General features: G+C 38.3%; 3 protein-coding genes across 5 annotated transcripts in view; all 3 read right to left on the bottom strand.

The window, feature by feature from the left end:
- The window catches only part of LOC125801412 (zinc finger protein 239-like), a 294118-nt gene that overhangs the window by 99592 nt on the left and 180189 nt on the right, over window positions 1–14337 (bottom strand). The window lies entirely within an intron of this gene.
- LOC111196651 (zinc finger protein 850-like) overlaps window positions 1–14337 on the bottom strand; it is a 491117-nt gene that overhangs the window by 303168 nt on the left and 173612 nt on the right. The gene's annotated exons all lie outside the window — the stretch shown is intronic.
- LOC125801282 (zinc finger protein 271-like) overlaps window positions 2347–14337 on the bottom strand; it is a 179360-nt gene continuing 167369 nt past the window's right edge. The window contains exon 2 of the mRNA XM_049477743.1: window positions 2347–3818. Coding sequence (XP_049333700.1) covers window positions 2584–3699 — 1116 coding nt within the window. The 5' untranslated portion in view covers window positions 3700–3818 and the 3' untranslated portion in view covers window positions 2347–2583. The remainder of the gene's footprint in view (window positions 3819–14337) is intronic.

Raw genomic sequence — 14337 nt, 5'->3', positions numbered from 1 at the left:
AGTAAATACATAAGGTGATGTAAAACAACGATAATAGCTGGTACTGGATAAAACAATCAATAAAGTAAATGGATTAGATATTTTTAGTACCTTTAGAGATATAAAAAAAAAACCTTTAGCAAAACGATACCAAATAAGGAAAAGATAACAGAGTATATAACTTTAGCAACACAACACAACCAAATATCCCTGTAGATTAACTTGCAGATTTTTAATCAGACTGACTGAACCATAGACCAATGAGAAAACCAGTAGAGCAGGGGTGTCAAACTCATTTTGGCCGAGGGCCACATTGGCATATTGGCTGTCCACTGAGGGCCAGATGTAACTTATAAATGTAATAAAATGTAACCAAATGTAATATAAAATGAATGTAATTACTCCTTAATGTTAAATAACTCTCAATATACTATTTATTCAATCAAATATTACAGTTGCATGGAAAAAATGTTTGCTTGTTGCTCTATTAACATAAATCATTTTAATTTGTCATGTTATGAAATCCAAAAACTCCATCAATCAAGAACCAAACTAGTCAAGTGAATAGAAATGACATTAAATACAAGTTATATTAACTTTGATTAAAACGTTTGATACTGAAATAAGGCTTAATAAATATAAAATTAAAAATTGTGAGCTGTTAAGAACATGTGATAGATTTGGCATTTCCTCAGATTTAGCAGTTCCTCATACAACCACTAGTCGGAGCTGCAGCAGCAGCAGCACAAGCCCGCAGTCTTTACTCAGTCAGAGCTACAGCCCAGCCACGGGCTACAGGGCTCAGCTGAGGCAGTCTGGAGCGTTTTTACAGTTTTTAAAATTCTTCTGTGTAGAAAATAAAGATTTTAACCCCACTAACCGAGTAATACAGCTCTCTACAGTTCATCTTTCAGCCCAAGCAGCTAATAGCAGCAGTTTAGAGCAGCATCACGGAGTCACTGCTCGGATTACATTATAAACAGGTCAGTTAGCGCGCTGCTAACCTCAGGATGTTTATAACTACGGAGTTTAGTGGACACACCATGGCTGCAAGGTTAGACTGTTGAAGGCTACTGAAGACTAATTAAAGGCTATTGGAGGTTATTGAAAGGGTTATTGGGGGCAGAAATCAGTACAGGCTGGTTAGATAAGTGATTCACGTCCTCGTCCTTTGCTGCGGTGAAACTGCGACTAGCGCTGTCACAGTGATGTTTATTAACGTCATTAAAACAGATTTTGTCAGCTATTGTCTTATAAATATTTACACAGAACTTATATCTCTTCTAAAAAGCGTTTATTTTGGTCAGTAACACTCTTCGTAACACAAAAGGCATACCGGTCTTTCGCCTTGAAGCACAGCCGTCCGTCTGCATCAGCTTCTCTTTTTCTGGACATTATGGGATAAACGTTTGTATGTCTCAATTCCACCCGCGAAGTTACGCCTTCCCTCCGGCAGGGGTTCCACATCAATGACTACACTGCCGTGTAGTGGCAGTAAGCCGTAACTTCGTGGGTAATACAATCAAGCATTGTGGGAAAAGTAGTTTTTGGTCAAAGAACGCTTCTGACCTATTTATTATAGACACTAAGATCTTACAAGCTCTCGCTTGGATGTGGCCACATTTGGTCCGCGGGCCTTGTGTTTGACACATGTGCAGTAGAGGGAATCAAGGATCCTGCAGTCTTACTGCTGCATAGCCTGCTGAGTGTTGCTTTCAGTATGGAAACTACAGCTAGACCGTTTTTTTTTTTTTTTTTTTAACTCTGAAAAGGATTTTGTTGGCTTTTTGTTGCAAGCTAAGAATATTCTCTACTCCTAAGAATACTCTACTCCTTTAAACTACGACATCTAAATTTTAAAAGACTAAGTAATGCTAATCTAACATCTGGAGCAAACACTGGCAGTGCCCTCGCTCCAACTACAAACTACAAACGTGGAGTGGAGGAAAAAATAAAGAAAGTTTTTATATGTAAACAATTGAGAATGTGTTAAGGATGTAAATGACATAAGTTGACCAAATGATCATTTCCTACTTATGGCAAAGCATATTCAATTTTTAAACCTAAAAATGTCCCAGAATGGTAAAATCCTCACTTTTGTTTATTATTAGTTCTAAAGCTAATGCTGAGATTTAATATACGATTTTACTCTGAGCTAGCATCATCGCTTTACTATTTATTCAGCATATCACTGAAAAAATTGTAAAAATGTATGTTCCTAGTTTATGCTGTTAGTGGTACCATTTATGATTCTGTGTGTAAAAACTTCTTAAAACACAACACTAAGTGTTGAAGAGCTCTGCAGGCATTAACTAATGTAGGTATACAAACATACATAAAAACACAGCATGAAATTCAGTAAACATCATCTCTGGATAAGATTCATTTTTCTGAACCTGTAAAAAGCCATTTTTAAATGAAGTTCTTGTAACAGAGTGAAGATTTTGTGCATGATGAGGTGTTTTTGGCTGTCTGAAAGATTTAAGGTTTGCATTTTTTATGGCAGAGGAACAGATTTGGGATACTTTTCTATCTCTTGTGAATGCACTGATGTAATATAAGTTCACTCTGTAAAGTAAAACTCTTCCCACAGTCTGAACAGTATTACGGTTTCTCTCCTGTGTGAATGCGCTGGTGATTTTTGAGATGACCCTGTTGATTAAAACTCTTCCCACAGTCTGAGCAGTGATACGGTTTCTCTCCTGTGTGAATGCGCTGATGTTGTTTGAGATCACTCTGGGTAGTAAAACTCTTCCCACAGTCTGAACAGTAATACGGTTTCTCTCCTGTGTGAATGTGCTGGTGTATTTTGAGATGACTCTGTAAAGTAAAACTCTTCCCACAGTCTGAGCAGTGATACGGTTTCTCTCCTGTGTGAATGCGCTGGTGTATTTTGAGATGACTCTGTTTAGTAAAACTCTTCCCACAGTCTGAGCAGTGATACGGTTTCTCTCCTGTGTGAATGCGCTGATGTTGTTTGAGATCACTCTGGGTAGTAAAAATCTTCCCACAGTCTGAGCAGTAATACGGTTTCTCTCCTGTGTGAATGCGCTGGTGTTTTTTGAGATTACTCTGTTGATTAAAACTCTTCCCACAGTCTGAGCAGTGATACGGTTTCTCTCCTGTGTGAATGCGCTGGTGTATTTTGAGACTACTCTGTTCAGTAAAACTCTTCCCACAGTCTGAGCAGTGATACGGTTTCTCTCCTGTGTGAATGCGCTGGTGTTTTTTGAGAGTACTCTGTTGAGTAAAAATCTTCCCACAGTCGAAACAGTAATACGGTTTCTCTCCTGTGTGAATGCGCTGGTGTATTTTGAGATGACCCTGTTGATTAAAACTCTTCCCACAGTCTGAGCAGTGATACGGTTTCTCTCCTGTGTGAATGCGCTGATGTTGTTTGAGATCACTCTGGGTAGTAAAACTCTTCCCACAGTCTGAACAGTAATACGGTTTCTCTCCTGTGTGAATGCGCTGGTGTTTTTTGAGAGTACTCTGTTCAGTAAAACTCTTCCCACAGTCTGAGCAGTAATACGGTTTCTCTCCTGTGTGAATGCGCTGGTGATTTTTGAGATGACCCTGTTGATTAAAACTCTTCCCACAGTCTGAGCAGTGATACGGTTTCTCTCCTGTGTGAATGCGCTGGTGTTTTTTGATATCACTCTGTTTAGTAAAACTCTTGACAGAGTGCTGATGTTTCTCCATGTTGGGACTTGGCTCCATCTGTCTGTGAAATGTAGCAAACAATTTCTGCGTTTTCAGGAGATTCTTCTGGATGGCTTGTGCTTCACCTCTTTCAGCAGTTTAACACTGCTCTTTATTAAATATCCTGGTTGTTTATTCTGGAAAAACAAAGAAAAAAAAATTGTGTATTAAAATAAAAGCAGGTCAATTAACCAAAAATAACTACCTACATTAGTTACACTATATGGAGAAAAATACTGGGACACCTTCATACTACAATAAAGACTTCAGTACTTTTATCCCATTATAAATTCACAGACATTTTAATATGTAGTTGTATCTTGACTGTCAGCAGGCTGCAGCTGCAAAATGTATGTAGCAGAAACACTGCTGCTGTCCTGAGCACTGAATACAGTGTTATACTACTACTTTAGTAGTATCACACTTTACACTATAATCCATACTACTAAAACTTGAAGCTCGGCTGCGCTCCGGTCCACACCTAGAACCTCCCGCTATGAAGCCGAGCGGAGCGCAGTGCGGCCGAACCGAGTTCCTCGATTAGGCTCGGCCCTGATGCAGAATTTTAGATTTTAGATGCAGAATGAGCACACCTGATGCTTCCACAAGTGATTAAACAGGAGAGATAGTTGAGGGAGGCAGGTCTAATTCAGTGGTTCGGCTTTCAAAGGTCTGATAAACTTCAGCTTGCTCCCAATTGTGCCGGAAAGTGGAGTTGACTAGCAACGGTAATGCATCTAATCTGTTCCACCACCTCAAGCAGTTTCACTACACACAATATCTTCCTTATTCTGGCTGAAGCACTTATGTAGTTTATGTTGTATGTAAGTTATTTATAGTTGATATAGGTTTGTTTATTTGACGGTGATATCGTGTTCCTTTTATATAAATGAAGGCTTTCTGCATTCTTTATCCTGGATGAGGCACTTTTGTTTTGACCTGTTAAATATGTTTACAAAAGGATAAGAAGCTCTGCCTCTGTTGTAATGTAAAGTTATTTATATTGGTAAAATGTAAATAGGTTATTGGTTTGTGTTTGACAGAGATGTCATGTTTTTATATTGCTACATGCAAATAAAGGTGAGCATTAATTCATTCTGACCATTTTTTAATTTCTAAAGTATTATACAGTTTTTTATGAGAGGAGGCTTTAAAGACAGTAATAGGTACATATTTCCATTACAGGGATTCCTAACAGTTTTTCTGAGGCCTTCCAAATATTTATATCGATATCGAAATTATATTGTATCGACCGAAATTAAGGAATGTATCGTGATATAAATTTTGGCCATATCGTCCAGCACTAGCTGTAAATATGTCATACTGCTCTAACAAAGTGTATCTCATTTTATCTTATAAATATCTTTGTAATTTTCTGACTTGCAGTATATCTCTACCCCTCACCTTTTAGAATCAAATATTTAGTTTTTTAATACAATAATTTCAGTGACCGGAAGCAGAAAAAGCCTGTATTAAATGTATATGCTTGATGAAGAGTCTCGACCTACCCCTTCCTGTTTTTATGTTCTAGAAATTAGATAATATTACTTTTTTTATTCAGGTGTTGGACCATTTATGGGATAATTTATCTGCATACAATCACAGCTCCAGAAATGACATTAATCTGTTTTAATAAGGCAGTATGCCATAAATATCGTAAGAAATAATGTTGCCAATATTTTTGAATATCATGAACTATATTACCCTGAAATATGGAGCCATATCACCCACCCCTAATTATCACATTCAGGGTAGTACTTTCTTGCTGTTTTAAGCAAAAGAAAAATTCACACTGTTTTCATTTCCTATTATATATCTTCTAGAGACATTTTATATATGTTTATGTCCAGTATAATTTATTTTACTTTAATCCTGCATATATGGAGTGCATTATTACCCAGCAAAAAGCTACACATCGGCCCTTCGTGGGCTAAGTGCGGGCACTGTGGGCAGGGGCTAGCCCATTAAAATTCCAAACAGGCCCAACATGGGTTTTCTGTGGGCAGCCTGTTCATTGGCTGGCCCACTCAAATCCTATAAAAGGCCGCTGTGGGCTAGCCTGAACTGGCCCAGTGCATTAATGCCCCTGTAGGCCCAGTGTGGGAATTATTTGGACAGCCAACACTTTGATGCGCCCACACAAATCCCAGGCAGGCCCACTGTGGGTCAGCCCACATTCAGCCTGCACCATTTCACACCCTGAAGGGCCAGTGTGGGATATATGTGGGCAAAGCACAGTTTAGCATGCCCACACAATTCCCATGCAGAGCCAGTGTGGGTCAGCCCAAATTCAGCCTGCGCCATTTCATACCCGGTATGGGTTATATGTCGGCAACCTGCACTTTGGCATGTGCACACAAATCTCATGCAGGGCCACTGTGGGTCAGCCCTAATTCAGCCTGCACCATTTACTCACTGTAGGCATTGTGGGTTATATGTGGGCAACACGCACACATATGTGAGCATGCCCACACAAATCCTATGCTAGGTTACTCTGGGTCAGCCCAAATTTACCATACAATATTTTACAATCTGAAAGTTTGTGTCATAACAAGTTCATATGAAGGGTATCTGAATATTTTTTATTGTTTTTGTCTGTGAGAGCTAGGTAGATTAGCTAGCTTAGTGGATAGGAGCAACACTGTGTGAAATGTAGTATCAGCTCTGAAAGATTTTCTAAACCAAAAGTGGAGAAAAATCAAGGTACCACAGCAGAGTTGTGCAGAGACCTTTGGAGGGACACACACACACACACATAGTAACATCTCATATTTTTCAAGACATATACTGTATAGCTATACATTTTTATTTATAAAAATATTTTTATTTAATATTTTGGATAGCGGGCGGCACGGTGGCGCAGTGGGTAGCACTTCCGCCTCACAGCAAGAAGGCCTGGGTTCGATTCCCGGCTGGGGCAACCCGGGTCTTTCTGTGTGGAGTTTGCACGTTCTCCCCGAGTCTGCGTGGGTTTCCTCCGGGTTCTCCGGTTTCCTCCCACAGTCCAAAGACGGCACGTTCAGGCTAATTGGAACTTGATTGAAATTGCCCCTTAGGTGTGAGTGTGTGAGTGAATGTGTCTGTTTGTCTGTCTGTGTCCGTCTGCCCTGCGATGGATTGGCGGCCTGTCCAGGGTGTATCCTGCCTTCCGCCCGATGACTGCTGGGATAGGCTCCAGCCCCCCCCGCGACCCTTCACGGATTAAGCGGTTGACAATGAGATGAGATGAGATGAGATTTTGGATAGCTACGAATTTGCTCCATGGTGCTGATTCATAATCTCACCTTTATTATTGGTAGTGCTGATAATAAATAAATAAAAATATTAAATTATAAATGTTTTTGTGCTTGACTATACACTTTGTGTAAGCCAGCAAGGTTATAAAAATTACATATTTGTTTATTTTTGCATGTGATATTTAATTGTGAGGATCATGTAACCAACGAATCCACCCCCCTCCCCCTCCCCCCTCCCTGCACGTGCCTTTATCACAGAGCAACGATCAAGCTTAAAGGCAAAGTCAGTGAGTGACTTTGGTCTGTCAAAGTGACTGAAAGGTAAGTTATAATTTCTGTTCTGCTATACGCTTTTCTATTTTTTGCTAAGATACGCTAATGTGGTGCTAATGCAGTTACCACTCTCAGGTTATTGTAGCATTATAAGGGTAGCTATGTTGAAGTTAGCATTGTGCTAAAAAATGTTAGCATTGTCCTAAGTTAGAATGAGAATTTACCTCACATTTAAATAACACGAGGGGCTCCCAAGTTGGCAGCTTATCTCGGCTCTTGGAGAAAGACTGCTGTTAAGTAAGTTAACTTTATATCCAAGTATGTCAACAATAACCATCTAAGGGAAATATTAAGGGAAATGGAAAATGGAAAGATATCCACTTAAGCTAAGGGAAAGATAGCCAGTTAAGCTAAGGGAAAGATAGCCAGTTAAGCTAAGGGAAAGATAGCCAGTTAAGCTAAGGGAAAGATAGCCAGTTAAGCTAAGGGAAAGATAGCCAGTTAAGCTAAGGGAAAGCTAGCCAGTTAAGCTAAGGGAAAGCTAGCCAGTTAAGCTAAGGGAAAGCTAGCCAGTTAAGCTAAGGGAAAGATAGCCAGTTAAGCTAAGGGAAAGATAGCCAGTTACGCTAAGGGAAAGATAGCCAGTTAAGCTAAGGGAAAGATAGCCAGTTAAGCTAAGGGAAAGATAGCCAGTTAAGCTAATGCAAAGATAGCCAGTTAAGCTAAGGGAAAGATATCATTTTAAAAAGTTTTGGTATTTTTGTGAACCTGATATCCTGATATCGGCCACCTCACATGTTTATAGAATGTAACTACCAGTCACACACAGTGACTGTAAAGGCTATTTATGTTTCACCATGAATAGCCTGAAGAAATTCAAATTCAAATAACTATCACTATATAAGAATCACTGTAATCAAATACAGTCTGCAAATTTCTCTAAAATTAAGCATTGTACATGAAAAGACACTAACAGATGTAGTATTTACCTGACTGCATTCTCATATCTCTATATTATTATTTTAAGAGGCCGTGAGAAGATCAATCATGCCACCACCAAAGGATGCAGAGATCGAGCAGGTTGCAAAGGTTTGGCTTTGGAATGCACGGGACCGTTCAGGTGGACGGAAGCATCGTCTCATGCAGTCTCTTCAAAAAAATAGTTAATTTATGATCTATGCTATATTAATGCATAAACAATATTCATTTTTGATATTATGATTATATCTGTTCTATTTATGTAAAGTACATCTATTTTCTCCTTCATTATTATTGCTGTGAGATAAAAACCTTAATGCAAAAACTAATGTTATATTCAATTAGAATTTTTTTTTTACTGGTTTGATTGGGATGACATTTTGGTTCCAAGTCTACAAGCAAGAGGAATAAAATTAATAATAGAGATCAGGGGTGGGTTTCCTGAAAGCTTCGTTACGCTAAGAACTTCGTTAACTCGTACTTAAGATTGATCGTTAATTAAAGAGTGTTTCCCAAACCCGTGCGTAACTAAAGTACTACTGTGGTGGAAAATAATGACAGGAAGAAAGAAATTTTCAGAGTCTCTGAGTCTTGATCAGAATGAGTAACAAGATTTATTGAGAAGACACACGTATGAATACAGAGTGATCTCCTCCCTTGGAAAAGTGCCACGCTCTCTTTTATACCTTTCAGATCCTCCCAACCCTTACTGTCTTACTTTCCCAATTATGGGCACAGTGCCACCATTGTGACACGTCAACTTCTTCTGACAGATGGTATGACATAATCCCTTAGTGAGCATATCAGGCTGGTTCTCAAAATACTGCAAGCAGAAAGGAAGATGACCCTGGCGCCAGAACTTGTAGACAGAACAGCTGTGACGTGCATTCCTTAACACACACACACACACATAGACACACACTGCTGGCGCCAGATAGAGAAAACTCTTACTCAGCATTTCAGAAATGCTCACTAAGGGTAGAATGTTCAGTTCAGTTTACAGTACACATTATCATCGCATAGAACAAAAAAGTAATATCATTAATAGTCTTCATTGTTTATGAATCATCACACGTCATTGATTATGAATCATTTCAATAAACACCTTCCATCACACTCCCCCCTTTGATTCTGAATCAATAATGAAATTTTCTTTTTACAGCTAATTTTCTTTACCTTCATTAAACAAACGGTCCAGCCCAAATGCAGTATCTAACTCTATTGTATCTACTGTAACTTGCAGGAACTGGCCTTTCTTCTGCATATGGCGGAACAAAACCTCAGTAAGGCAATTACATAACAGTGGTCCACAACACAGCAAAAAACCCAAAAACAAAAGAATAGGTAAAACCATAAAGAAAACAGTTCGTAAACCCGCTAAAGTAGAACCCCAGTCCCACAACCATGACTCAGCTCCTCGTTCTTCATTGTTCAGTTGGGCAGCCACAGTGCGCATCTGGTACAATACATCACTGATATTACCTCCTGGGGCATCATTAGGGGGAACATAGGTACAACAGTGCTTACCGATCATGCTACAAACCCCACCTTCTTTTGCTAAGAGGAGGTCAAGGGCCATACGATTTTGTGTAGTCATAAGTCTTAGGGCCGTAAGTTCAGATCGCACCCCTTCAAATCCCCAAATAGTCTGGTTTACAAATGTAGCTAGTCTGTAATGGACTCTGGTGAGGTCCCTGCGCAAAACCCCCACCCCCCACATTGGAAATAATATTTCAGCGAAGCGTGCACTCTCGCTGACCATTTTGTGTTCGTCAGGTACAGATAAATCTGTGTATGTGTCACGTCGAGTGCGGAGACGGGGATTCATAGAATAGAGAACAATGTGTGCACTTAACCGGACTAGAGCACATCGGCCTCGTTGTAGTGTAGGTAGATAAAACAGCAGTCTGTGACCACAATACCAATACCAGTCTGGTATCCAAATAGGCCTATGCATGTTGTCAGTGGTCACCCCCCCAAAGTCTCTTACTAGATTCACAGTGCTATTGCATTGATTAGGGTCTAAGCCTCTTTGCCAACTACTGGTTTGATTACCGGGCAGCCTGGTACAAGTCTCCCCCCCCCCCTACTAAATATATGCAATCATTTGGTGCTTCTGAGTCTGTGTCATTTTCTAATTCCCTATCGAATCGTCTGAAACAGATTGGGAAAAGTCTGGTGCTGGTCATCCCAAACTGAATATCAGCATCTAGCTTCCCTCGATTCCCTTTGAGAAAAACATTAGCATCTGTATCAGCATTTTTAAGCCAGGTTTGATTAACTGTGTTATATGTGTCTGTATATAACTCAAAGACAAATGGATCGGCTGCAGCATGAGGTATTAGGGCACAAGCATAACAAGTATTATTTACACCTGATGTACGAGCTGTAAAATTGGCATATTGCCAGAAAATGTTCTTTCCTGGGTGTCTAAGATAACCTTTATCAGGACCATCGGAGCTGCTCCTTGTAGTCAGAAATAGTGTCCCCATGATGGCCAGCAGGCAGGCCAGCCCCAGTGTCATCATTGCCACTTTCTTGGGGTTGATCCCCTCCCTCATCTCCTAGTTCATATGCACTGGTCCCAGAACAGCAGAACAGCAGTGAAGCTTCTCTGCCACTCAGAGAAGTCTACATAACGCCTAAGAAGCCCCGGGAGTAATGACAAGTGTCCGCATACAGAGTATGAGAACAAGTGTTTCTTCATCTCAGCTGTGGACATGCTGGGGCCTATTGCACACCAGTCCCCACGCCGGACTCTCCCTGCCTCGTTATGCCCACCATGGATCTGAGAAGATTCATAAACAAAATGTTTACTACATTAACTTTCTCTTTTTTTCAGAATTACAACATAAAGTTATAAGTGTTAAAATCAAATCAGTTTTTTTTTTTCAACATTGTCATTGTTTTTGCTCTACACTATAGAATACATAGTCTCAACATTTATTTATCAAATACCTTCTTATTTTCTTTTAACCTTTCACATTGTCTAATTTAATCTTCAACCATAATAATGTATATATTTTTATACATTAATTAGACATTTTCTTACACTAGATGCTGAGAAGCTGATCTACACCTTTGTTTTGATTAGACTATTGTAATGCATTATTCTCTGGATTACAATTATTATTCTCTACAATTTACAAATTACATCTTGGTCAAAATGCTGCAGCTACAGTTCTAACTCTCACACATAAAAAAGAGAGAAGATTATTTAGATTGGATTTTAATATTCATTTAGTGTAAAAAGTGTAAAAATCTCTTAATGGCTTAGCAGCTAAGTATATCTCAGGACTCCTGACAGATCGACAATTCCAGCTCATTTGTTGAGAACATTTAGCGTTGCATTCTGTATTTATGCACCAAAGATTTGTAACTCTCTATCAGTTTATATCCATCAGGGATCACCCAGTTCTTCCTTTGAAGCACATCTAAAACTTATTTGTGCACTTCATATTAATCTTAGTTGTATTTATTTTAAAATAGTTTGTTATGTGCCAAAATTCTTAATGCCAATCTATAGACCCACAATCCTCAACTTTACACATACTCAGAAATGCTTAAAGCATTGTTCAGAATATTTAGTCTGATTAGTGCTGTTATTTGAGGGCGAACACACAAGGAGCATAAAACACCCCCTTTTTATTTTAGTTAATAAGTAGAGAGTTCAGTTCCTCCAAAACTCTGATGAGTATGATGCAGTCAGTGCATTTCCTCTATATCCTTCGTAAACTTATTTTCCATCTGTTAACTTGAGTCTAAAAACATTTGGCTGATGTTAGAATTTAAATGTGTGTGGAGTTGTGTCCACAAGCTGTTGTAGGGATGGTCCACCTAAGTTTAGACTAACTAGTTCCTATGACAGTGATTTTGAAGCTATGAGGTGCAGTGGTCCTGTTCGGAGTTATTGGCCTAATATTTATTTTCCTTGTTCAGTTCCAATATATATTTTTGCGAACTGTGCTACCTGTAAATTAATTGCAAAAAATAAAAACATATTTAAGTTTCAATTGTTTGGCATAGTTGCAAGACTGTTAGCTGGTGGTTTAGCAAGCTAGTTATTATTATATATATTGAATTAATTTAGCATTAATATTAATGCACATATAAGAGGAAGATTTCTATCTTACCCTATATATATATTTTTTAAAAACTTTTGGAGCAAACAAAGCTCTTTTTGTAGTTGATAGTCTACATTGATGTATTAATAAGATTTTAAATGGTTAATTTTTATTTAAGCCAGCATGTTTGGTTACTTTAGCTAGTTACAACTACATCTGAGTTTATATGTATTAATTTTGTCAAAAACCAGTAAACAACTTCCCTTACATAAGCCTTAATGGAGATGATTGTTATTAAAAATGTTTTATACAAATCATAGTCATTAGGCAACATAAATTACATAATGTAAACCTAAAAAAAAAAAAAAAACTTTCCAGTGAAAATTGAGGGCCAATGTGTGATAGGCCTCTAATGTATTAATCTGCCCAGCAACCATGTTTGGCTACTGTTTACAATGAAATTAAAGATTTTTTTTTCCTGAACTAGATATTATTTTTAATTCATCAAAGTTTTTGATGAGAAACACTATTTAAAAGAGAAACAAAAAAAAGCTAAAACCTCCCTTTTTTTTTTTCCTTAAAAAGAAAGGTAAAACAGTCATAATTTGAGTCACCGCCAGATTTAAAGTTTAACCAAACATTTTCTACATGAGGCATAAACATCAAAAATTAAATAAAATCACTCCTTTTAATGGAAAAAAAGTAAACAGGCATAAAAAAAAAATCTGGTCTCACGTCTCTGTTGCTGGCTCAGGCTGAGGGGTGAATCCACTGGGCTGATTGGCTGCTGGGGGTGGGTGGTGTTGATGGTTGAGCAGGTGCTGTCTGAAGCGGTCTCTGATCGCTCAGTTCTTCCAGATCTGAAACCAGTTTCCTGGACCAGTGCTGTAACATTTCAATCACAGCAGGTCCGGTGAAGACGCAGTCCAGCCATCGACCGACAGCTGGACCAAACACAGTCTCATCTGAGACTCTCCTCATGAAGTGCTCTGGTTCAGATGATGTTCACAGTACTGTTGCAGAGGACCCTGTCTCTGAGGGTCAAAACTCCTGTGATGAGCACCACCCCCGCCTTCTCAAACACCCAGAAAACAGCACTGAGCAACATTCAGTCAAAGAGAAAAATCCCTCCAAAAAAAAAAACCTTAAAAGAAAAAAAAATAATAATAAAAAAAGAAATCCTGAAAGGAATTCTAACATGGTTAAAAATTGTTTAGCCTCATGAAATAACTAAAACAAAAAATATTTCCAGCCAAACAATGCTTGATATTTCTAAACTGTATAAACATTAACATTATATTGTTGTGCTCTGATGGGGACTCAAAATATAGCCAAGAATATGCAAGCAAGTTCTTCATTGCGAGAAATAGAAAACACATGGAAAGCAAAACAGAAAGCTCCATATTTTTTTTTTTTTTTTTAAAAACATCTGATGTCTCCTTGTTTAAAAGTCAGAAAGAGAGACCCAATTCACTGCAGCTCGTAATAGATACAATATTAAGTTTGTCAAATTAAACCTTTCCAAAGAAAGTAAGATCTTTTCTTACTGGTTTCTAAAATCTACCATCCTCATTAAGAGAATCAAAAGATCAGCATAGACTGAGATACATGAGAACCACTAGAGAAATTAGATATGTGTATTCTTTAAATCTCATTCAGCTGAGACTGAGCTGAAGTCAGTCTCAATAAGAAAAGAATAAGAATAGAAAAGGCCTAAACCACATGAAGACAGAAGCTGTGTTCAGAATGGCTCACTCATTAACTCTTTCACTATGTAGCATTTTCTATTTACTAAACGAATTATGGAACAACCAAACAATAAACCATGTTTGTCCTGCTCTGAGGACGTCTAATACAACAGCACTGCATTGCATTATAGTATATTTTGGAATTTCTAAATTTTGTGATGCATTAGGTTTTTCATAGTGAACTATATAGGGAACAGAATGTACTGCTGCGGTTTTAAACAGTACTGCAAAAATGGTTTATACACTATATAGTGCACTATTTCTGGAATAGGGAGCGATTCTGACACAGCCACACACACATTATATTCATCATTAGATTAGCTTATAGAATATCAGAGTTAGACAAATGTTAGAAAC

This window comes from Astyanax mexicanus, chromosome 4 (genome assembly GCF_023375975.1).
Source record: "Astyanax mexicanus isolate ESR-SI-001 chromosome 4, AstMex3_surface, whole genome shotgun sequence".
Lineage (NCBI taxonomy): Eukaryota > Metazoa > Chordata > Actinopteri > Characiformes > Acestrorhamphidae > Astyanax > Astyanax mexicanus.
The sequence above is the reverse complement of the archived record's forward strand: the minus strand, read 5'-3'. Positions and strand labels throughout refer to the sequence as shown.